At 36.6% G+C, this 25,348-nt stretch overlaps 3 protein-coding genes across 3 annotated transcripts; 2 read left to right on the top strand and 1 right to left on the bottom strand.

The window, feature by feature from the left end:
• The first annotated feature begins 1,997 nt into the window (after window positions 1–1,997).
• LOC133880947 (pumilio homolog 24) lies at window positions 1,998–10,012 on the top strand. The gene is made up of 17 exons (XM_062319921.1): window positions 1,998–2,411; window positions 2,669–2,722; window positions 3,232–3,293; window positions 3,421–3,502; window positions 3,597–3,720; window positions 3,840–3,923; window positions 4,524–4,638; window positions 5,287–5,437; window positions 5,558–5,671; window positions 5,826–5,897; window positions 7,656–7,706; window positions 7,805–7,855; window positions 8,211–8,318; window positions 8,406–8,609; window positions 8,862–8,936; window positions 9,229–9,473; window positions 9,559–10,012. Exons 1-17 carry the CDS (start codon window positions 2,148–2,150, stop codon window positions 9,692–9,694), a joined length of 1,992 nt encoding a protein of 663 aa, XP_062175905.1. The 5' UTR covers window positions 1,998–2,147; the 3' UTR covers window positions 9,695–10,012.
• Window positions 10,013–11,647: 1,635 nt separating this feature from the next.
• Window positions 11,648–13,347, bottom strand: LOC133858891 (dnaJ-related protein rsp1). The gene is made up of 4 exons (XM_062294345.1): window positions 12,936–13,347; window positions 12,786–12,837; window positions 12,636–12,703; window positions 11,648–12,211 (listed from the first exon to the last, which is right to left on the bottom strand). Exons 1-4 carry the CDS (start codon window positions 13,080–13,082, stop codon window positions 11,714–11,716), a joined length of 765 nt encoding a protein of 254 aa, XP_062150329.1. The 5' UTR covers window positions 13,083–13,347; the 3' UTR covers window positions 11,648–11,713.
• A 4,259-nt stretch (window positions 13,348–17,606) lies between these two features.
• On the top strand, window positions 17,607–23,752 carry LOC133880938 (uncharacterized). Its single transcript, XM_062319909.1, has 7 exons — window positions 17,607–18,149; window positions 18,832–19,029; window positions 20,220–20,492; window positions 21,094–21,196; window positions 22,192–22,310; window positions 22,437–22,613; window positions 22,969–23,752. The coding sequence occupies exons 1-7, from the start codon at window positions 17,865–17,867 to the stop codon at window positions 23,722–23,724; spliced, it is 1,911 nt and encodes a 636-aa protein (XP_062175893.1). The 5' UTR covers window positions 17,607–17,864; the 3' UTR covers window positions 23,725–23,752.
• Window positions 23,753–25,348: the final 1,596 nt, after the last annotated feature.

Below are 25,348 nucleotides of genomic sequence, written 5' to 3'. Positions count from 1 at the left end.
ATGTCTATTTCACCGTTTAATCCTTAAGTTTTTATTTGATTTGAATTTAGTCATTGAGTTTTCAGTTTACTCAAGTTTTAATTTGGTTCATCTATCACTTTACTGCCAAATTTAACGTCACATGTGTCTCATTTGACACGCCATAGTCTATTTCAACATCAAATTTAATGATTTTTCCCCTAATGCTACAAATTAATGTAGAAGATTAAGATGACAAATAATACAAATTTTGTTTTTTGAGTTGTGGATTTTTGTTTTTATTAATGATTTGCCACTTAATAATATGACATTGATACTAGGTGTTGATATGAACAGTATAGTATCAATTAAAACACACGTGACATGTGACAAACCATTCATTTTGACGGAAAAGTGATAAGAGTGACCTATTTAAAATATATGGATATATCTTAGTTTGTTTATTTTGTAATTTGTTAAGGTGGAATTAGATATGAAAGAAAGAGGAAACCAAGGGCTATCCATAAATTTCAGGCTTAGACATGCTTAGCATTTAATAGAGTCTAAGGACTTTATATGGGATAGAGAGGGGATGAGAGCTGTCCGGAAAATAAAATTTTGGACTAACTTTTGAAAAAATTAATAGATTTAAGAAATTAACTAAACAATGTTATGTGATAAAATGTAGGGTATCATGTGAAACAACACTTTTTCACAAGTTGTCATGAATAATTAGTGTTTCACAAGTTGTTATGAATAATTTGCAAGAGTCGCAGATTAATCATGTTAAAAGAGAAGCAAACGAGACAATTCAAAAGCTGACTAACGAAGCTTTGCATCAAAATGGCAAACAAGTTTAGAATGAGAATTTTCTCAATTGTATTAGAGATATTTGTATCTACCGAACCATTTGTTGTTTCTCATCCATATTAATGAAAACAAGAGAGTCTAGAATGGGCTAAGGGTGAGCATGGGGAGGTGGGTGGTTTTCTGTCTTTTTTGCCTTCGCCCCGCACCCCTCGGTTTGCCAAGTTTCAACCCGTGAACCACATATTCCAAGGGGAAACCGTGGAGGGCCGATATGTGTGAGGCGAGGAGTGCGGGTTTGGCGTGGCGGATCAGGGCATCTGCAGCTCGAACCCAAAACGTTGGCACACTTCCAGTTCCCACTTTCAAGAAATCCCTTCTCTGCTCTAATCTTGCAAGAACAATTTTGAAAGAACAAAAACACTAAAACAGTACGCAAAGAAACACCGTCAAACAAAATAAGCTTTCGAAAATTCAATAGAGATAGACAAAACCAATACCAACGACTATGGAGAAGCTTTTTCGCAGTAAAAACTAAAAATGAGTGTGGAACTCGATCATCATCTTCAAAATTCTAATCTAAGGTTCTAAGATCGGATCTTTCAATATGTCCCCACGACCAGAACCAATATTGGTGTGCGGCACTACGATGGACTAAGAGCCGAGAGAGAGGTGAACAAAAATGATGAATCTTTGTGAGAGACTGAGAGCCGTGACTTGAGAACTGAGAAGCGGCGCAGGGCAAGAGGACGAAACGAAATGAATCTAGGGTTTTTTTAGGTGTTAGTTTTATATATGCAGGGTGGTGCGATGAGGGTAAGGGATCTGGTTTTTTTAAAAATGCTATACCCGCACCCCGGCTTGCACCACACAGGTAGTTTGAATTTCAATCCGAAGCTGCAAATTACAATGTAAAAACAGGCCAAAGCGGAGCGGATTGGGGCGAATATGCGGTTTTGAGTGGGTTTTGCTCACCCCTAATTGGGGAAACCTATACGAAAAGACCATATTCAATTCTTATATTTTATTATATTCTACAATATTTATTAGGTATAAATTTTTATTTTTAAATTAAATAATTGAGAGATGATCGAATTAGTATTTATTTTATACTTTATTATATTTTTAAAATAATACACGTTGATGTCATAACATTTAAAACCTTGAACTTGAAGGTAAAATAAATTATCAAAATTTAATACCTGCCTTAACCTAAAGAATTGCACATGTTAAAAATACCGTCGAAATTGTGAAATTGTAGATCAAACACCGGAAGCCCGCCCGTCTTTAACCAAAACCCTCAAAAACCCCATTCCCTCGACCCGAAACCCCAAAACAACACAGAGCAAGACCTAAGAGCTGCGCGAAGAGCTTCGACTCCAATGGCGGCGAAGAACCAGAAGCACCAGCAGCAGAGCAACAAGACCAGAAAGCGAAAGCAAGTTCCAGGCGCAAAGACCGAAGCACCAGACCGCTCCGCCACTTCCAAGAAGCCCAAGCTCCTCGCCGGCCCGAAACCATCGTATCCTCCGGCCAAGGGCTCCACCAAACCGTTCAAATCGCCGAAAATGAAGTTCGAGAAATCGGAAACCGATAAGGAAAAGAAGGCTCCGATGTCGAAACGAGAGCGTCGCCTGAACGCCAAGGTCCATTTCTGTCACCATTTTCACTCGCACTCTCTTTGTGTGCGGATAACTTGAGGACAAGAAAGCTTTTTGAGGGTTGTTAATTGAATTTCTTTGTGATTTATGACATGAATAAGTTTTTTTTTGGTATCCAAATTAGCAAATTTGATATTAGTGGATGAATTCAAATTGAAGTTGTTGGACTGCATTAGAGGTTGCGTATTTTATATTCTTATTTATTTTTGGTGTTGTTTTGAATGTGTTATTATTTATTGCAGGAACTGTCAGAGGCTAGGAAGAAGAGGAGGAAGCGATATTACACTCTTGAACTTGTGAGTAGTGTTTACTTGGATATGCCGCTCCCAATGGCACCCCGGGGGGGTGCGGGGTTCCGGCAACCCCCATAGATTGTTTTGAAATTTTTTATTTTTTATTTTTATAAATTTTAGGTTTGATGAGGAAAATTTTTGATCAGGAATAGTGTGCAATCTAGGGGTCTATTTCACGTACCAAACGAGCCATTAGAAAAAAAAGGAAATCAGTTTAGTCTTATATGTATTAATAATGGGTCACAATGATATTTCATTAATTAAATGTATATACTTTTTTAGCTGTAGCAGTGCACGGCAATGCATTAAACTTTATTTTATAGATGATATGATCTTTTACCCAAATGTGCATGTACATGTGCATCTATGCATGCGAATGCGTGTAAATTCTACATTTGTTTGGTTGATAAGTATTGTGGGATAAGTTTCATTTTCAGTTCAGGAACATACTAGCTGAACTCATTGCGGCTTTTGGCTTATTTTTTTTTTTTTTTAATTTTTATTTTCTATAGGAGCTAGCATCTCTGTGGGAAAAGATGAGGTGTCGCAATATTGCAAAAGAAGACAGATCCAAGTATGTTTGTTACAATTTACAAGTATTAAAAGCGTGAATCTTCCTATGTGGCATGTTAGTTCTTTTATCTATTTTTTCCTCCCTTATTTGTTCTCACCATTTGTTTTTCTATTTCAATTATCTTAAGGTTTGTGACTGAAGCTCTACAAAAGATGAAGGGCAAAATTCCTGAAATTGCAGGATCCCATATTTCTTCTCGTGTTCTGCAGGTATCTTTTGGCTTTCACTTTGCACTGGGCGTTTAATTTCACATTGCTTTTTTCTTTTGAGTTTCCTGTAGTTATTCTGTTTCTTTTACCATAGACTTGTGTTAAGTACTGTTCACAAGCTGAAAGGGATGCGGTATTTGAAGAGCTCCAGCCACATTTTATTACTCTTGCGTGCAACACCTATGCAGTTCATCTGGTGAAGAAAATGTTAGACAATGGTATGGATTGGCTTGGAAAAATCAATTGAGAAAATGGAGGTTTTTTTTTTTTTTTTCAGGAGTCGTTCATTTGTGTTTTATCTGCAAATAAAAAGGTTAACTCTATGTTCTTTTTGCAGCCTCCAAAAAGCAGCTGGCAGGGTTTATTTCCTCCCTCCATGGGCATGTGGCTTCTCTTCTTCGTCACATGGTTGGATCAGTTGGTATGTTTTAATATTTTTTGGATCAGATTTTCTCTGTTCTTGGATTTCCTTCCAAGTATTTGGATTATCAAAGAGTGATATGGCACAGACATTTTTATATTTTTCACTCTTTCGTAATTTTTTGTAATGACCCAAGTTATGCTCGAGTCAAATTGTATACGTTTGTGTTAAAGTGACGCAATCAATTATTAAAGTATATCAGATTTTTCTTTTTCTGCCACATAGAATGATAACATTTTTGTACGAGTGACACTGGAGTTTTCTGCTTTTAGTTTAGGCTGATGCTATTGGTTTTGATTCTTGCTACATGGTTAGTGCAAGTAGGGAGTTTGAAAGCCATAAGGGGGAAGAAGTAGAAGTGAAGTCATAATGTGTATTATTTTATTGTGGGAATGGCACTTTTTATTAAAATTCTACCATGCAGCCGATTTAATTCCAAAAGATGATGTTAGCAGATGTATTTCCCTTAGGTAGTCGTCTACATTTGTCTCCAACCTCAGAGATGCTTCAATATTCTAAATATTTTTGTTTTCTAAAATATTAATATTTTTCTTCTTCTTCTTCTTCATATATATATATATATATATATATTTTTTGCAGTTGTTCAGCATGCATATGACTCGGCAAATGCAACCCAAAAGCAGGAACTTCTGTTGGAATTATATTCTACAGAGCTTAAGTTGTTTAAGGATCTGGTCTCATTGAAAGAGAGCAGGTAAAATTTCAGCCATTTTCCCCCTCAAACTTCACTGTGGAGAGGCTGTTGGTTTACATTCTCTGATTACTTATCATTTCAATATTCTATTTTATTAATCAGATAGCAAAATTATTTATTCAGATAAGATTTCTGCAATATTTACCATTCTATAGCATCTATTCTATATATTAAGCAAAATGAGATATTCAACATCGGGCATTGCAATCTAGAAGCCAAAATAATCTCTTACAGCGTATTTGGCAATTGCAGCACCAGAAAGTGAAAATCTGAGTTTCTGTTGTTTCTTTTCAGATCTCTCGATAGTTGATAACCCAGTTCTTTTCACACCCAAAGGAAAGAAAAGTGAAAAAGAAAAAAGGGTATATCTTAGTATATTCTGTGGATTTGTTTCTGTTACATAGAAGAGACAAGTACAAATTTGTACTCGATCAAAGATTTTACCTAAGATTTTGGGTGATTGGTCAAAAGGCTGGAATCTTCACTCATCAAAGCTGGCGACCTATTCTGAGAGTTGCTCACCTTCTTACCATACTGGATCACTTGCCTTTTCTTTTGTCTAGTTTTAGTTACCTATAACTTCCAAAATGATACTGGTTGTCATGCTGCTGTGATTAATTTTTTTCTTTATTTTTTAATATATTTCAGGTTAGTGGATGTAATCTCAAAGCTGGGCCTACAGAAAGCTTCAGTCTTACGACACATGGCTTCAGAGATTCAACCAATTCTAGAGAAGGGAATAGTTGATCACTCTATCATACACAGAGTGCTAATTGAGTACTTCAGCATAGCTGATCAGGTGTTTTTTGAAATTTCAAGATGCACTGTAAATTTTGAGAGCTTCAGATAGTTTTATTGCCTGCCTTTGTGGCTCCTGCTGGCAGTTTTCTTCTGTCTTCTAATTCAAGCTTGTTGAAAGTCCTCTGCCGCAGATGTAATCCAACAGTTGTCGGGTCCACTCCTTGTTCGAATGATCCATACCAGGGATGGATCCAGGATTGCGATGCTCTGTGTCAAGCATGGGAGTGCAAAGGTCTGTCACAATTGATTTTAGACTTCTATCTTAATAGAGATTAGAATGGGAAAAGAAACTTGAAACTTGCCATTTCTTCATCTTATGATACTCTTGTGGGTTTTTGATTGTTGTTGACTCCTGATTTGTTCTTCAATTTTGTGTTCTATTTTAGGAAAGAAAGAAAATTATCAAAGGAATGAAAGACCACGTAGCCAAGATTGCTCATGATCAGTGTGGGAGTATGGTAAGGAGTTCAAATTTAAGGGTTCTGTCAGTTCAAGTTTTATTCTTCTGGAAAACTTTACATCTCTAGCTTCTGTACTTCGTCTTCAGACTTTTACCTCCTAAATGTCATTTAAAATACATTTGTTAGAGCATCTCTAGCAGTAATAGCCAAAATAGCTATTGAAAAAGTACAATTTTTTACTTTAGCTATTGCTTTTTCTATACACACTCCAAAAGGTTCTCTCTTCTACTCTATATTTTATTTAAATATTTTTTTTATTCATTTTTATACTTTACCAATTTGGACGGGTTCTACTTTACCAATTCGGACACTCACATCGCCGTTGGGGTTGGAGAAGAAGGGGGCCCTGCATCCATGGAGCTGCGGCATATTCTTTGGGCACTAGCGACAAGCTGTGCCATATGGGCAGCTTCTTTGGAGTGGCTATGGGAACAGCGGCAGCAGCAACCCCAACAGCAGAGGAGGTGGATACAAGAGCGGGACTCGCAGAGGCGGCGGTGGAGATGTTGCTTGAGCTGGCCCATTTCGTTGAAGTTGTGGGAGTGAGAACAAGCGAAAGGGTTGCCATGGCGGTCAAACTCCCGGAAGAGGTCGAAGGCGTGGTTGCACTGGGATTGGGTGAAGGAGGAATGAGAATGGAAGTGGGGAGTCAGAGTCAAGAGGAAGGACGTGGAGGAGGAAGGCGTGGAGAGAGAGGGAGAGAAGAGAGAGGGAGGGAGAGAGAAAAGAATAAAAAAAAGGGGTTATAGTGTAGCATAATTCTGTTTTGAAGCATCTGTTGGAGGAACAAAATAGCTCATAATAGCTAAATATAGCTATTATGAGCCATTTGAAGCATCTGCTAGAGATGCTCTTAGTTGTCTACTGATTTTTGTAGTTTGTGATGCCTTACTAAATCCATTACCCAAAATTACGTTAGAGATGTAAATGTTGTCGTGTTTTGAACTATTTGAGATGTAGTATCTTGAAAAGTTCAAATACTTTCAAGACACATACCCAAAATTACGTTGGAGATGTAAATGTTGTCGTGTTCTGAACTATTTGAGATGTAGCATCCCATTTGGAATAGCTTGACTTCCTTTTACTACTGTGCCTTTTAAGCATCCATTTCTTGACATGGGAAACGGAAATTGTTGATAAAGGGGCTGTTATTCATGATAGGAAAGTTTGGTTTGGTACCAAAAATTGAACTAGTTGCATCACATGAGATCGCGTGGTGCATTTTTTCAAGCTTTCTACTCGGAAAATGGCATACCAGAAAGGCAAGAGGGAGCCCCTATCTTCTATCATTACGAGATTATAAACATTGAATTCAGCAAGTTATCATTTTTTTTTTTTGTGCTTCAAATGCAATAGTATTGGAAGTTTGATGGAAGACACTAATCATTTTGTTGATTTATAGCTCCAAGTGCAGAATTATCAGGAAAACGCTAATAGGCTAAATGCTTAAACCTAAAATATTTTCTTTCCCCTCCAGTCTTACTAGTATCTACTTCTTTATCTAGTGGACAAGAGTAGTACTATTTGTCTGGCACATCTTCCCTATTCAAAGAGTAACAAAAATATTTTTATACTTTTTAATTATCACTGGAAAGGAATCATCTGAGTATTGTATTATTCCCTGCCAACTAGTATCCTCGTGAAGTTCATTATCTTTTTACATTTTGGTGATAATTTATTTACATTATGTTATCAAAATTGAATATATGTTAAGACTTTCATAAGAAGCTTCGCTTTCTACTATCAACTTTTCAGGTGCTTGTCTGCATTTTTTCAGTTGTTGATGACACAAAGCAAATAACAAAGGTTAGGTCTCATTTCAATCTTGTCATAAATAGTTGTTCTGCATATTTACTGCAATATCACTTTTTGATGGAGACTGAGTCAAACTCTCCTGATAACAGGCGATAATTCGTGAGCTTCAAAAGATTTTAAAGGAGCTTGTTTTGGATAAGGTTTCTTTTCTTCTCGCCTTTTTAACATATTGTAGTCAATGATATCAAACTTTATCTAAAATGTATGATTAATAATTTGGATGGTCTAATGGGCATTTATTTGGATGTGCCTGGCAGCTCTTTCTTGTGTCAACATTATAATGATTCTTGAAGTGTGCATAAGACTTATTTATCTTGGATCATGTAGTTTGTTTATCTATTAATTTTGTTTTGGCAATACTTGTAGAATGTCACCTAGAGAAAAATCACCCCGAACTTCTGTCTGTTGACTATTTATATGGTTGTCTGGTTTTTGCCTTGCTCTGTATAAATCTACATTACTAAGTGCTTCTATTTATCATTTTGTAAATTCTAGAATGGAAGGCGTCTGTTACTGCAGCTACTTCATCCAAATTGTTCACGCTATTTCAGTCCTGATGATCTGACTTCTCTCAATTTATCTATACCTTCTCTCAGTGGCAAGGTGATTTTAAAGCTCTTTATCTTCTTGTAGAACCATGTGTGAATGGTGCTATATTGGATCTAACTCTATTTCATTGCCCACTGGCAGAGTGAGCCAGAAGCAAGTTCTGAAGCAAAATCTTCAAAGGTTGATGAATTTAGTGACGAAGAGGCCAAGTATGACAAAAAAGTGACCGTTGGTGAGGGCAATAAAGGTACTTCATCAGGTGACAATATTCAGCTAGTTGAGGGAGGAAAAAAAGATCCTTTCTTAAGGAGGCAAGAGTTGTTGGTCAATAGTGGTCTTGCTGAGGTTTGCTTTACTTTCTTGATTCCTTGATCATATTTCCTTTTCCTTTTACTTATTCTTTTTAAAAAAATTTATACATGATTATTGCTTAACCATTTTTCAATTGATTGTGAAATGTGGCATGCGATGCTTCATATTTATCGTAGTCATTATTGATGAGATTTTGAACCCCTTAAGATTTAGATCTATTTTAGCTTAACTATTTGTTGAAAGACTAACTCTAAGTGAGTAACTTGGATGCTGAAATGCTTGCAGGGTCTAATTGATATATGTATCGAGAGTGCAGGAGAACTACTTCGATCAAATTTTGGCAAAGAAATCATATATGAGGTAGTAAATATGTTAACTATTGATTGATTATATCAACGGAATTCTGACTGTTGTTTAGATGGTCACAATCTTGTCAGTTAATATTGTGCGTTCGATCAAAAAAAGAAGAAGGTAATGTCCTATTGGACTTTGGATCCTCACCAGATCCATGTAATTGGGCATGATAAAATTTGTATGTCGGGAATATCACTTTCTTAGAAAAAGGACATGGTTCTTCTTGAAATAGGCTGCCTCTCTAACTTCTTAACCCATCATATCATTGCCTTGGACTAATTGTTGGTCATCCATGCAGGTTGCAATTGGAGGTTCTGATGGCATTCTCCACCCAACTTTGGATGAAAAGTTGAATTCCCTTCATAAAGCAATAGCAACTCTTGCAGCCAAGTCATCAGAAGAATCAGAAGAGGAGCATGTCCTAAACAATTTTCATTCCAGCCGGACCATTAGAAAGCTTGTCTTGGACTGCCCCACATTTGCTTGTACTTTTTGGAAGAAAGCTCTGAAAAGGAAGAGTAAGCTGTGGGCCCAAGGTCACAGGTTAGGCTACACTGTCTTTCAAATCTAATTCATTTAAACTAGCATAAAAGGAGATGCGATTTCTGATGTTTTCTTTTGGTTGCAGTTCGAAGGTAATTTGTGCGTTCTTGGAATCCTCTGATTCTAAGGTACGTGAACTGGCAAAAGAGGAGCTGCAGCCCTTGATAGATGGTGGCATTATCAAAATCCCTGAGACCAAGCAGTCAGCAAATGAAGATTAAAGTCACTGGTGGTGGATGAATGAGGTTGTTACGCAGTGCTACAGAAATGACATCTGGCGTGTTGCTGGCTGATTCACATTCTTTTGCAATTCAAGTCATCTAGGGATTTAATGTAATATAAAGAGTGTCCAGAAAAATTCTTTGGACTGCTAGGGTTTCTTATGGCAGAAAGTGAAATTTTGTATCCTGGGTCTTGTCATTTTATCTGATGGGTTCAATGACGAAAAGAATACCTGATAACAATATGAAAAGCGGCAAAAATCCCTGTACATTGACCTCAGAAGAAGAGCTACTGATGGTTAATACTTTTACTATTAAGTTTTCTATCTTTTTTTTTTGATAAGGTAAGAATTTGAGTTATACAAAAAGAGAAAAGGATATACAATGAAGCTCAAACCACGTAGAAGGGAACAAATCTTATAGCACAAAACTCTCACAACTTCAAAGGAAGTGAAGGCATGGGACTCTTACAATAGGGGACTCAAGGTATATACCTAACCATGTTAAAATTCTTGATCTGGGCATTTAATTTCTTCTTTTTATTTATACAATGCAATGAGAAGGACACGTGTACCGTTGTAAAATGCGCGGGGTATCGGTGTTCGAATGGTACCTCGGTGATCCTCGAAATGTTTTTGGGCTCTAAGTTGCTTTAAGTTTTACTTGCAGCTGAGGGGTTGTTGCTTCACCAACATGTCGATTTTGGAGGAAGTGTTTGAGCGGTATAATAAGTGAAATGATAGTTGGGGCCAACTTGCCCGCCCCCAGCAGACTTTTTTTAATAAAAAAAATAGTTCTTTTAATGAAAAAACTTCTGATGTCATCAAAAGTTGTTTTTTCATTAAAAAAAGCTCATTTTAATGAAAAGGGGCGGGCAAGGGCCGGCAAGTTGGCCCTGCCTATCATTGCTCGTATAATAAAGAGGAGATGACTATAGTTGTCAACAGTGGCTATGGTGCTAGCGGCGCGGCAATTATGGTGGTCAGGGTTAGGCATAGAGGAGGACAAAGGGTGTGGGTGATTCAATATGGTTGAATTAAATTGCTTCCCATTATTATGGACCTTTAGATTTTATTTAACTGATGTGGCAAAATCTAACCCACAAAATGGAGGAAATGAGAGTTAACTCAACTTGAAGTGAGCTGCACTAGAGCCTAAGTAGTTATGTTCGGGCTGAGATCCTCTACAATTGGGGATCCCAGGAAATTTTGCTTGCCTGCTATAATTGGGCAGGGTACCTGAGGGGCCTGGTGAAGCTCTCTCCTTCTCAGGCAGGGAGCCCTCTCTCACAAGTGATGCAATTTCCCTACTCGTTTTCTTTGAGCAAGAAATTTCAATAAATCCTTTTCTGTTATGCTCCTCTGCTCTAACATACACTGAAGAAGGGGTGGCGTGCAAATCCTCTTCTTGCACTATCTCATCAATTCCTAAACTCTTTTCTGAGCAAAATCTAAAGGCATTGAACTTATGCAATAAAGTCTTATGAAAATTCTTTACCTTAAAGACTATTTTGATTATTCGGCACCACACTGACACCCGATTTGCTTAGTGGATTCTCAACCAAGTTTCTTTCAGCTTCTGGTTCAACCAAGTTTCCTGCTGCCTAGTATCAACTTCTTGGGTTTCCTTTTCAACCGGCTGAGTATTCCTTCTTGATTCTCATGGTTCAACTCAGAAGAGGGATTGTTGAGTTGGGTCACTTATTCTGCTGTGTCTTAGTATGAGTTGGGGTAAGCCTTGCAGAAAATTAGTCATCATGTTTAATATTTGTTTCATCACTAATGTCTTGCTAGAGGTTAAAAGAGAAAAAAGGAGTCTCACACTAACCAACCTGATGTCTCAAAGGGAGGGTTGAATCCTGTTAGCAGTGCATGAGAGTGGCTGAAGTGGGCTTGCAGTTATATTTTATGGTTTGAAAACTTAGAACAGGATACTAAAAGATCCGCATGAGAATTAAAGACAATAAATCTTCACATTTTATTTAGTCAATGCAATGAATTACACCTGTTTATCCTAACATTAGGAACGCACACAGGCAGATTTGCTTCTAAGCATTGCCGTTTCTGACCTGACTTCAAAAATTGGGGTGCCATATCCCCTGCCAGACTGCAAGAACCAATAGTTTTCAGGTTTCTTGCAAATTCGGGTCCTAAGATGTGGGTAGCCTTGGAATGTGTAGTCCGATGGATTAAAGACTGGGGATTCTTTCCTTGTCCTGTTGCTGCTTGGGAATAATCCGTCGGATGGATTGAAGAGTGGCGATTCCGCCCTTGATGTTGCATTAGCCCTCAAACAGTTCTCTATCACCTTGACCTCCTCTTTGAATCTTTCTCTGATGCCTTTTAGACCTTGGAAACGGCTTGTAAGATTCTTACACCGACTGGTTTTTGAAGCATTGGACTTTCTAGGAGTACTGCAGGTCGTATAAGGAATTGTATTGCACTGAAAGCAGAAGTTTTTCCATCTCTCCAAATCAAAGGCTCTTCTCCTTGCACCATTAGAGACACATGTATATGCCTGCACATGGGTTTTTTAATGTTTGAAGTGAGGATTCTGAGAAAAGAAACCTGTGCTGACTTTTCTGTGATTATAAATACCATTGATTAAATAAAAATTTAACTGATCGAGAAAAACAATAAAAAGACTTATCTACGAAGGCTTTGGAGCTTATATACTTATCTCAAAAGCTTAAGTTTATAAAAAATGGTTAATTTAAAATAACCAAACCCAATCTCGGGCATGCCGGGTATATCAGCTTCTTGTCTGTCATTCATGCCTAAAAGTCATAAAATTCAAAATGATGGTTTCTGGGTCTAATAGTAACCCAGTATCCTAAGAACAAAATATTTGGTTTTAACAAGTTCAGCAATCTATTTCAATCTTCTTCAGCATGTAAAATTTTCAAAAAGACTGAAAAGAGATGGAAAAGATGCAATCGAACCTCTGAGACAAGCTTGAAAGCAATTTCAGCCTTGGGGTGCTTGTTCTTATCTGGATGAAGTTGCAAAGCTGAACAAAAAAAGCATTCCTCACAAAACAGGAAAATGAAAATGCAGATATAAAAAGAACCATGATCTCAGTGAAAACCTACCAAGCTTATGGTATTGCTTGCGAATAACATCTATGCCTGCATTTTCTTCCACCTATAAAATCCATGAAATATATATATCAAATTCAATAACAATCCAAGAAGGCTGCTTAAAAGAATATTATGATGAAGATCGAGAACCCGAAAACGTACTCCAAGAACACGATACCAATCAATGAAACGTGATTTAAGCGCGCCGAAACCATGTCTGTGAATGCAGGCAACAGAGCGTGTTGAAATGGAGCAAATTTCTGTGACTAAATGGGTTTTGAAATCGGAGTCTTGTCCCCATCTACCCATTTGAGAAGAGAATGGAGTAAAAAAAAAAAACTTAGGAATGGAAGAGGAGATGAGAAAATGTGAAATGGGTTGCAAGGATTAATTTAAATTTAAATGGCTTGTGTTTTAAGAAAATAGGGCAGTGATTACAGGGTGGAGCGGTTAAGAAAAAAGAGCAAGCTTTCCGGAGATTGATTTTTCAAAGTGGATCAGTTGGTGGGAACAAAAACAAACAAGCCAAGGGGAGCTTGGAGATGTTAACGTTATTTCTGCCACGTGGCATTATCCCAAAAAGGCATTTCATTTGCTCCTCCTGTTTGTCAATGCACATGTATATATTTTCGAAACAAAAACAATAGCAACAAACAACCCAAATCAAATCATTTCTTCAAACTAAAAACAAAAAATGCCTCAAAACACATCAACAAATAAAGAGTATCAGTCATTTTCATGGATACAATTATGGTTTAAACAATAGTGTTTGTTGGCAACGAATGAACGAAGACTCATTATTTAATCAAGAGGCTATAATAGAAACCGATAGATTATAATCAATCCAGAAACCCATTAAAGGGAGGATCGTAACGCTCAGCTGGTCCAAATATAGCATTGGCCATTGTGTGTATGTATTAGGGTGAGAATTCGACTCTCAAAATGAGAATCTTCAATCATGTTAATATTAGTCGTCTTGGGTCTTATTAATGTCTTGATGGGGCTGGATCAGACTATGGTCATCCGATTTGAGGGAGTGTCTGCGGTTCTCACAGTCTAGACCCCTCTTCCTGTGCGACTCCCAGCGAGCAAGTACTATTATGGTCACATCCAGAATAGTTACGACTTGTCTTCCTCGCTTGCCTTTTTGCTAAAAGAGACAAAAAGAAAAAACAAAAATTGGTAAGGGAATGAAGACTTCAAAGACTGCTGCTGAGGACAACCAGATTGGGATCTCTAAAAATTTGGACAATACATGGGATAAAGTTCTTCACATAAAAACTATTTGCCTGGACAGATGATCGAATGGTTCAAAAATTAATCAGACAATTGGGTGTAATATAAAAGCTCTGATAATATGCTGTCCAAATTTGAAATGACTGAGATAGCTAGGGTTAAATGTTATAGGTAGGAATGAGTGATGTCAACAAGTACCAAATTGAATATGAGGCGAAATTACACGTGAACTTGGAGCGTCCCCGTGGGTGTGACCCACGCATATAATGGCAATGCCCCCAGTTGAGTCTCCAAGCATGAAAAAGTACTTTGGGAGTAGGTGAAACATAATGCAATTGGCGCCCTGCCATGGGTGGAAAGTTTCAATTTTTAGGTTTTACGTCAGTGAATTGGGCATCCATTGAGGCTGTCTTTGGCTATTGTACCTCACTCCTAACTTGGAATCTAGAAGACTTGAGTATGTGTCTCAAAATAGGTTCCCTTTGTACTATGAAATACTCGATGGAATGATCATTTGTGACGGTTCATCCTTAACGACACAATATTGTTCGTTTTTTATTCATTTGAATTAGATTTTCTAGGAGGTTACCCATCCTGATACTGCTTTTGCAGAAACACGTTTAACTGCGAAGTTTTGATAGGTTTATAACTATCACGGTTTTAAAACGCGTTGTATCAAGAATTGTGTGTGTGAATATACATATAAGTATATACTCATTCTTATACCCTGGTGACGTGGAATGTCACAAAAGTGATCACGATGTTGTACGGATTTGACTTAAATGATGTAACAAAATAATAACTTAAAAAAAAAAAAAAGAAGTCTAATTTTTTTAAAGGTCAATTCAAATTTTTTTATGAGAAATAAAGAAATAGTGAAATTAAACCTAAATCATTGAAAAAAAGAGCAGTTAGCGGGTCGACTTGCTCGAAACCTAATGTCTTGCACACTATCCTACCATCAACTTGATATTCCTAGGCCTTGAGAAGTTCACCTTGTTGTGTATCAAATGTAGCTTTTTGTTTGTATTTGGGACAACTTCCAACGGGAGTAGGAAATTCAGATTTTAAATGTTGAATTAGATGAAATGGTCAAATTGAAGTTGTTGGAATTCAAAATCCCATGCAGCTTTTTAGGGAAATAGGCTGGACTATCAAGGCCTAGGCTATATGGGTTATTTTATTTTAAAACTTTTGTTTCCAGGGGTAACTTCAAGGCATTCATGTTGCTCATCCATTTTTTTTTTTTTTTTTTTTTTTTCTTGAGTACCAAAATAATACAAACAAATTATTATTTGCTTATTTTATACCTATTTTTAGAAGTATTTTTTTTTTTTTTTTTTAAAAAAAAAACATTAATATAAGCAATAGCCTTCTTATTATCATTATATTATATGTCACTACACATTATATTAAAGAGGAATGCTAGAGATTTAAACATTTTTTTTTTTTTTTTTTTTAGAATTCGATGTGTCACAATTTCATAAGATCTATCATTTTAAGAAATGGGATTATGACACATCATATTGAAACCAAATTCTGAAAAAAAAAAAAAAGTGTTAGAATGTCAAGCATTTCTCTATATTAAATGAAAACTATATAAATTTGGCTTCGTTTATAGGGTGCCTTTTGTTTTTTTGTTTGAAAATATATTTTAATATGATATAAAGGTGAAAGTATTTTGAGTGTTTTGGATTATTTATTAATATTTTTGTTTTTTTCTTTAAAAAAAAAAACAAAATAGAGATGGAAAAATTGGTAACAAACCAAGTTGTGTACATAAAATAATAAAGATGAACACATCCCCAACACCACATATTAAAAATTGAGAAGAATTTTCTTCTTGTTCAATATTTATTTTACTAACTTCAAAAAGAAATATAAAATAAGAATAATTTTTTTTAAAAATAAAATAAAAATCAAATGTTAGAAATTTATTTAATAAAATGGATTATATCATGTAGCTGTAGGCTAGAAAATAAGAAATAAAAATTATATCAATAATAGACCTTATAATGATAGAGGTGAGCTTCATACCTCCTAGCCAATTTTGAGTGTATACTTCATCTTTTTGCGTGTATGTCAGAAAGAGAGAGAGAGAGAATTGAGTTGCCTTCAAAGAAAATTGTTTTTGTTATTTTGATAAAAGAAAAGTATTAAGCATTTAGGGCAAACAACTCCCTCTACATCAAAGCTTGCCTTAGGCCTAAAGCTTCTCTTTTAGGCCCAAGCCCGATTTCCACCGGGCATTGGTATGCCTGCACAATAAATTATGTGTCCCGACATCATTAAAATTTAGGGTTAAATAAATATTTGGTATTTTTGGTTTAAAAACTTTATTTTTTAATATTTCAGTTTCAATTTTCATCACAAATAGTACATGAATTTTAAGAAAAGACGGATTTAATACATCCGTCTATTTTTCCACCCAAAATTTAACAGACTGCCACATCAGTGCCACTTAATACCCATAATATCGCGACACCCATTAAGGGTGTTAAGTGGCGCTGAAGTCCGTTAAATTTTGGACGAAAAAATAGACGAAGGTATCAAATACGTTTTTTTTCTCAAAACTTAAGTACCATCTGTGATGCGAATTGAAACTGAGGTATCAAAAAATAAAACTTTTAAACCACAGATACCAAATATGTATTTAACCCTAAAATTTAACAAGAGAAAATAAAAATGGCATTATGAAATTCCTTGTATGATCTTGGATCAAAGAAGAATAGAACTTTTCTGGCCTCTTTCCATAAAATAGAATTTGGTTATATATAATCTTAAGAAATGCTTTTCCAACTCTTAAATAGAGATGCAGAAAAGGCAAGTGTTGGTTTATTTACTATTCAAACAAGAAGTAAAAATTTTATTCTTTTTTTTTTTTTGATAAATGAAAAAAATTTATTTTGCCAATTTTGTTAGAGACGAAAAATGTCTCATAATAGTAAAAAAATTTAATTATTGTAATCCATTCGCTTATTCTGTTAAAGATGTTCTTATCCATCAGGTAAATTTCATAAATAGTTTCTTATAATTACTTATCCAAAATCTCTTAAATTTAAATAAATAATTTGAGTGAATTATAATCGGTTTAAGCATGCCACATTTGTCCCAATTATCTATTTTTGTGGACACTCCTAAGTTGACCTACCGTGGGGGCCAGTCATGTCCATTGGACGCCTGGGTTGGATCCAGCCAGCGACGTAGCGCGGCCTCCATCAACAGCTTCTTGTCCTATCTTCACCACCACCATTACACGACACGTCGGATAACGAAGTACACTATGCACCGCGTCCGCACTACTCTGTCGTTTTAAGTTTGTCCGTCACATCCATACACGCTAATCTAATCCTAGTGGTCGATCCCTTACGTGCGCGACTTCCCACTTCTTCCTACCTTATTTCCGTGCCCTTTTCATTATTCTCGCGAACGTGACTTGTGTGGCGTACAAATTGACACAAATACCCCCTTTCATTCTACGAATTCCCCCGCCGTTTAACCTTCAATCATTCATCAATTTTTGAAAAAGAAAGTGCATGTTTCGTAATTTCACCTCCTTTCTTCTTACATTTATGATTTATTCTACACATCCGTTCTCTGATCCTGTCTGCAACTTCTCTGGTCCAAATCTCTCTCTTTCTTCTTCTTCTTCTTCTTCTTCTTCTTCTATTCTTTCGAACCATAACTCACACTCATTCATTCATTCTTTCAGATTTTGCATTTTTAGAAATTTTGATTTTTCAATTTCTCTTCGAGCTGCGAAAATTAAGTTCAGAATTGAAGAAATTGTTTAAATTTATGAGCTAAAAAGTTTGATGCTTTCGGCTTGAGCTTGCGATCTTCACCGTTGATTCTATGGCGGTGGCGACAATTGTGACCGCCTCTGGAGCTGCGGTGCTGCTGTACTACTTGCTGACCCGGAGACTGGCGGCGGGGAGGGTGGAGGGAGAAGATGAACGGTCGAAATTGAGCAGATCGTTTAGGAGGAGAATTTCTCGGAGGCCAGCTCAGGCTCCGGCGACGCTGTTCGAGTCGATCAGCACGCTTTCTGAGACGTTGCGTTTCACGTATTCGGAGACTTTGGGGAAATGGCCGATCGGGGACTTGGCGTTCGGGATTAACTATTTCATGAGGAGGCAGGTCTGTGGTCTTTTAGGGTTTTGATGTAATAGAATTGTGGTTTTATAGTGCTTGCTTGGTTAAAACTGTAACATTTTCGTGTGAATTATTTGGATTTTCATTTTTTATAGCGTTTGCCTGTTTTGACCGATTAAATTGCTAGTTTTCTTTGAGATGTATGAATTTAACCTTTTTTTTTTTTTTTTTTTTTTTTTTTTTTTCGCTTTTTGGGTCCTTGTGTGTGTGAGTTCATTCTTGAAGCAGTGGCTTACTGGTGAATTTTGTTGTGAGCTATTGGTAATTTGCATTCTTTGCTTGTTTAAGACTGATTTAATTGCTAAAAATTTGAATATTTTTTCTATGAGACGTCTAAAAAAAAAAAAAAAAAAAAATTGTGCCTGTGTGTGTGTTCTCATTCTTGAAGCATTTACTTAGCGGTGATTGTTTTGAGAGCTATTGGTAATGTGTGATGTTTGCTTGTTTAAGACTGATTTAATTGCTAAAAGTTTGAATCTTTTCCTATGAGATATATTAATTTTACTTTTTTTCTTTTTCTTTTTCATTTATGTGTGTGTGTATGTGTGTGTGTGTGTGTGTGTGTTGGGAGCTCATTTTTGAAGCAGGGGGTTAGTGGTGAATTTGTGCTTTGGGCTGTTGGTGTAATGTATGAGTGGGGATGTTACCGAGTGTGATGTGCTTGCAGGGTAACTTACAAGTTGCAAGTGTATATGCTGGTAATGATTGTATACAACTTAAAGGTCCTGAAGTTGTTGTGGAGTTGAACATATTTCTGAGGTTGTTGACCCTTTGTATGCTTTTCTCGAAGAAGAAGTTTCCAGTGTTTTTAGAGTCTGCCGGCTACTCTGAGGAAGATGTCCTCCTTCACAAGCCCAAGGCAGAGGTATGTTATTGTTCAGAGTATCTTTTATTTTGTTTTAGGGAATCAGGTCAAGATCCCCCTCGTTCTTTTGGTCATTTTGGTTTTAAGATCCAAGTTTTCAATTTGATAAATTCATGACGTGTGTTTGGACCCATTCTAAATTCGAGACCTTCATCAGCCTTTCCGTCAAATGGATAACAAAAACATGTGTGAAAATATAGTTATGCCGCTCTGATCAGATTAAAAAATAAAAAACAGAAAATAAAGAAAAAGAGAACCACGGCCATCCTCTTAGGGGGTGGCTCGCCCCAACTCCCCAAGCCACCCTCACTGAGGCCATGGTTTTCTTTATTCCTTTTTTTCTTTTCTATTTGGTTAAATATTTTTATTTGAACAACATAATGTATATTCACATTCATTTATGCTATCTAACGGAGGTCTCGAATTTAGAATGAGCTCAAACTCGGATCTCAAATCTATCAAATTAAAAATTGAGGTCTTAAAGTCAAAATGAGTGAACACAGAGGGAGGTCCTTACCTGATTTCCCTTTATTTTAAGTCAAAGCCAACATTCCATAGAGCATGTGTCATGTGCTTGCTTATGGGGCTTGTGTTGCATGAAGGGATGTGGTTTAGTCTCTTCTTTGGGTTTTATTCCAATTATTGCCTGGAATTTTTGCTGCTCCATAGAAAATTATGCATATGGGATTAGTTATCTCCCGTTTGAAGATTCTTTTTCCTACTGTTCAGAAGGCACATCAGGTGAGAAATGAATACCCCATAGGACTGAGTGGGTGACATACGTTGAAACCAGGTTACTCATCGTATGAGGCTTACTCATGGAGAGAGTAGAAGAAAATTATCAGGCTATAAAAAGCATCCCTTAAACTAAATAACAGAAAGGAGTTTAAAACTTCAGACCTTTTCCCGTTTGCATTTTTTTCCTGCAAAATTAAAATTTACATGTTTATGTGGGCATATGACAACTCACTTATTATAACATATGACTAATAAGACTTCTGATGTGGGCTAAACTTGGCAAAATTTCAACTTGTAGGTTATGGCTGTCCCCTTGATAATTCATCAATTTTTCTTCTTACTAACCATAATATATGTGATCAAGCAAGCTTTACTAATTTGCTTAATGTATTTCGTACTTATACTAAAATCATAATTGAGTATTGCTTTAATTACCTGAACAATGCTTGCAGCTTTTGAAGCCCGCTTTCTCAATTATACGAGATAGAGACTCAAAATGTTTCCTTCTATTGATTCGTGGTACTCATAGCATTAAAGATACACTAACAGCAGCAACTGGTGCAGTGGTCCCTTTCCACCACTCAGTTTTACATGATGGTGGGATAAGCAATTTAGTTTTAGGATATGCCCATTGTGGAATGGTTGCTGCTGCTCGTTGGATAGCAAAGCTTTGCACTCCTTCTCTGCTCAAAGCTCTTAATGAATATCCTGACTACAAAGTGAAGGTATGTGCTACTTCTTCTTATTTGATAGCTTATATCACTATTCAATTGTTCTAATTTTCCTGCTACATTTTCTTTAGTTTTTCTGTCAAATAAATTAAAATGGCATGGTCGTTTTAAAGTTTAACTTTTTTTTTTTGGATTATAAAACGCATAAAAAAACACAACTTAAAATCTTCCGTGTTCCATGTTTCTACTTCTATTTTCATGTAATCTGCATTCAATATAAATCTATTTAGTTCAACTTACCCAGGAACTTGTGATGCCAAGCTTCTTCTAGTAGTTCTTACGTTCTTATTTAATCTTATGATTCATCACGAGAACAATATGGTCTGTTCTTAATATAGGCTTTCATTCAACTTAATTGATCTCAACATTGGTCCTTGATGTAAATTTACTACATCTGGAAGAGGATAAACCTCTTCACATTCACTAGGTTTTCCTTTGTAAATTACAAACCTCTAATCCTTTGTTACTGTATAGCATGCTATGTCATCATGATGTCAATTTTGAACTTTTAAGTTATTGTACTGAATCAGTTCATGCAATATATGTTTCTTCTATATAAATTTTGCACTTAATTGTTTTAGTTTTTTATATTCAGATTGTTGGGCATTCGCTTGGTGGTGGTACTGCTGCGCTTTTGACATATATTCTTCGAGAACAGAAAGAATTCTCCTCAAGCACTTGTGTAACGTTTGCCCCAGGCATGTACTGATCAATGATGCTTACCCTTTTTTTTTTTTTTTTTTTTTAATATATATATTTTTTCCTGTTACTACCAACTATGATCAATGTGCTCACCTGGCCATTTTCTCATTTTGTGGCATCGTACTTGTTAATTATCTTCACTGAAGTCAGAGTGATGTGGACTTCAAACTGAAAATGACTCTAAAAGTTAGTGGCTTTTGTTTCAATTGTAAGTTCCTTCAATCAATTAGGTTACGGATGGAAGTGGAAGTTTCAAGATTATACTTAAGAGAAACGGGAAAAATTCTTGTACCTATCAGGGTTTATTTCTAACGATCAAGTGAACTCTTATTGAAGGATAAAGAAGATGCACTTATACATTAGGAATAGGAAATCTGGCATAATTATGGAACCTTGATCTCTATTTTGGATAAGGAACCAGGTAAAGTTTATTTACATGGCATGGTAGTTGTGACATAATCTTCTTTTCTTTGTTAAAATATTTTCTTAAATTCACAACATGAATGGCCTCATTTGCCCCAAATTCTGCAATATTGTTATGTGGAGGACATTAATGATGCCAACGAGGTGTAGTTTAAGTGGCACCTCCTCACTCTATAATAACGTGGTGGAGGGTGAGGTCATAGGTTTAAGACCCATTGGACACGTGTGTGACTTGCCAATTGAAAAAAAGAAAGATAGAGGACATTAATAAGATGGGAAGTGATATATGCACTACAAGTGCACTACAATTGCACAACACCAAGGCACAATGGGGTGGGGTCCACATGTGTGGGCCCCTTCTAATGTGCCTTAATGTTGTGCACTTGTTATAATTCTAGCATTTTCCTAATAAGATAATGATCCCTTCCCAATGCTTAAAGTGCTTTCTTTTTGTACTACAATTTTAGGGAGAGTTCTCTATGAGGTCTAGGTAGGCACTGACAGAATTTTATGGTTTAGTACGGGGTGCAGTTTGTTAAGTGCTTGTATTATAATTGTCATTTTGCAGCTGCCTGTATGACCTGGGAATTAGCAGAATCAGGCAAGCATTTTATTACTACCGTCATTAATGGTTCTGACCTGGTGCCAACATTCTCAACAGCTTCTCTTGATGACCTTCGCTCCGAGGTACTGTAACTCTTCTCCTGACAAGAACTGGAGTTCTAGAAAATTAATTTTTGAAATTCATAGTTGATTCCCAAATCTCTCATCCTTTAAAAACTTTGAAATCCGTAAAAAAAATGTTATTTTCAGGTCACAGCATCATCTTGGTTTAATGATTTTCGAGATCAGATTGAGCATACAAGGGTCCTAAATGTTTTTTATCGCTCTGCAACTGCTCTGGGATCTCGTCTACCATCTATAGCTAGTACCAAAGCCAGGGTCGCTGGTGCAGGTGCACTTCTGAAGCCAGTATCCAGCAGCACTCAGGTAAAGTTTAGCTCACTCTTGTGGGTTTACTTCTGCTGGTTTATGCTTCTCTGTTTTTTTTTTTAAAAAACCTAGATTCAAGCTAAGGAATCAACAGTGAATTTTGCACAAGTTAGCTTTCTTAAATATTGTAGGTAATGCAATATTTTCCTGTCAGTTTGCATGCAATGAATTTATTGACACTAGTTTGATGTAATCACACTTTCTTTTTTTTCTTTTTCTTTTTTCTTTCTTTCTTTCTTCTTCTTCTTTTTTTTTTTTTTTTTTTTTTTTTTTTTTTTTTTTTCCGGTCTCAATTCTATCTCCTATGCATGTATGTGTATCATGACCGGCAGTTATGCTTGGTAAATTTTAGGTTGTGATGAAGCGTGCACAGAATGTTGCTCAAGCTGTTGTCAAAACACGCTCGTCTCTGTCATCATGGTCTTGCATGGGCGCACGTCGCCGTCACGTGGGTCCACTATTGGAATCTGAAGTAGAGGATTTGCCTGAAGCAGCTCTAGTATCTGAAAGAAACTCCGAGTCTGCTGCAACAGATGGAATAACAAGAGACCCTTTGGGGAATAAAGTGGAACGTAATTCCTCTAGTGGTGGATCAGGTCATGATGATACAGATGAAGACGAGCATCTCCTTCCAGAAGATGGAGTCATTAGTGTGTCCACTGTGGAGGACATCACTGAAGGTGAGTTATTGTTCGAACTGGAGAGAGAGCTTCAGAGGCAGGAGAATGAAGCAGATATTAGAGCCCAGGAGGAAGAAGCAGCTGCAGCTAAAGAAATCACCGAAGAGGAAAACATACTGGTTGATGCAGTAGTGGAAAGCAGTAATCCAATCTCATCGGCGGATGATGTATTAGAGAGCCACCGGTTCTATCCCCCTGGCAGAATCATGCACATCGTTTCCGTACCTTCATCTGATACTCCCAATATAGATAATGGCACGCGCACTGAGGAACATGTTGGTTTCTTTGAGACGCCTAGAGAACTGTATAGTAAGCTCCGGCTTTCAAAAACAATGATAAATGATCATTATATGCCTATGTATAAGAAGATGATGGAAATGTTAATCAGGGAACTGGAAAATGAAGAACCTTGTGGTTCTGTAATGTGACATGAATAAAATAATAGTTAGAACAATATATATATATATATACATATCTCTCATACACCCAATCTTATCTATGTATACTACTGTTGTATGCTCTTAAGAAACCACATTCAGTTCTTGCGGGACAGAGGAACTAGTAGAATTGATTTCTTTCTGCTTGACATGAATGGAAACAAACTTACATTAAAAAAAAATTAAATGATGAAGACTGGTGTACCCAATACCGACCCTGCTTGGCCCGCCAACTTACACGGGCCTACGACGAAGCTCGATGATCTTAGGAAAGTGCGTTGCAGGGAGTCATCGTTTGTCCAATCACTTCAACTATTTGTTGGGATTCGCGGCAGGACGCTAGGGAATGCTGCACTGTGAGCTAGAAAACGCTAACTTCCTACAACAGTAACATGTGGTATTTAATTCAGCTCCGTTATCACGTAGAAAGGTTACACATTACAAGAGATATACCTGGCCAAGGGTTAGTTACTAGAAGACACCCCTAGTTAGAGTATTGTCCGATAGTGGGACGACACTTGGCAAGACCCAAACAGAGAAGAAAACCCATGAACACAAAGAAAACAAACCATTGTGAGATACGGTATGGACTCACTCACTTCTAACCCTAGCTTCTCATACACCTATCCTTCAACGGCCTTAAGAAATGCCAATTACAATATTTGAATACAATTTTGGTATCTAAAAAGTTGTCCACCAAAAAAGAAGGAAAATACTTTAGCCTTCAAAGTCTAAACTACCACCATATTTTTATTGGATACAAATTTCTTACAAACAATTCTCTAAAAGTGACAGGTTTCTCTTACCATGTGAGAAACATATTTTTTTTAATAGCATGTGTTTTTCATATACTTTTTTAATAGCATAAAAGACATTTGTCACTTTTAAAGATTGGTTCGTAAGAATTTCTTATAAAACCAATTTGTACTAAATTTTTATCCATTTTTACGTAGTTTTAACTACAGCACACAAGCGGGATCTTTCAAGTTTTCTTTTTCTAAAATATCCTTAAAAGTTTTTAAAAAAATAATCGAAAAAAATTAATATTATTAAAAAAAAACAAAATAAAAAATTGAAAATACAAAAAAAGAGTGGCCCTTTTCATATTACCCTTTAATACATATAGTTTTCAAATGGTTCTTTTTCATTACTTTGGGTAGGAAGGGTCTCAATATCCATTTAGTATGGTATATTTTCCAAAACAGAGGAAGAAATTATTTGTTCCATCACAGACACCCTAGTCTGCCATCAGTTGTGTCGTTGCTTAAAAGCCTGTTTCATAGATTAGGTTTGTGAGCCCAGCCTCTACGGCTGGGCTTCCAAAAATTGACGGGCAAGCCCACCTAAGTAGGGCGGAACTCGCTCGCCTTTAGTCCCAGTGTGTTCGTAATGTTAGGTGTTGGCACGACCCGCCGTCACTAAACGATCATTGACGAGTCGCCTTTCACCCCTGACAGGACGAGTCAATTAAATTTTCTTTTCACTTGCTTATTTATAGGGATACTCTGACCCTTCCACTTCGTAACTTTACGATGTGGGACTTGGTTCCATCTTAAAATGGTTCCCACGTGGAAATAGCTCCCTCATTCTATAGCTGTCTGTGACTCTGTCTGTC

This window comes from Alnus glutinosa, chromosome 1, assembly GCF_958979055.1.
Source record: "Alnus glutinosa chromosome 1, dhAlnGlut1.1, whole genome shotgun sequence".
NCBI lineage: Eukaryota > Viridiplantae > Streptophyta > Magnoliopsida > Fagales > Betulaceae > Alnus > Alnus glutinosa.
Note: the sequence above shows the minus strand (reverse complement) of the source record. Positions and strands in the feature narration are given on the sequence as shown.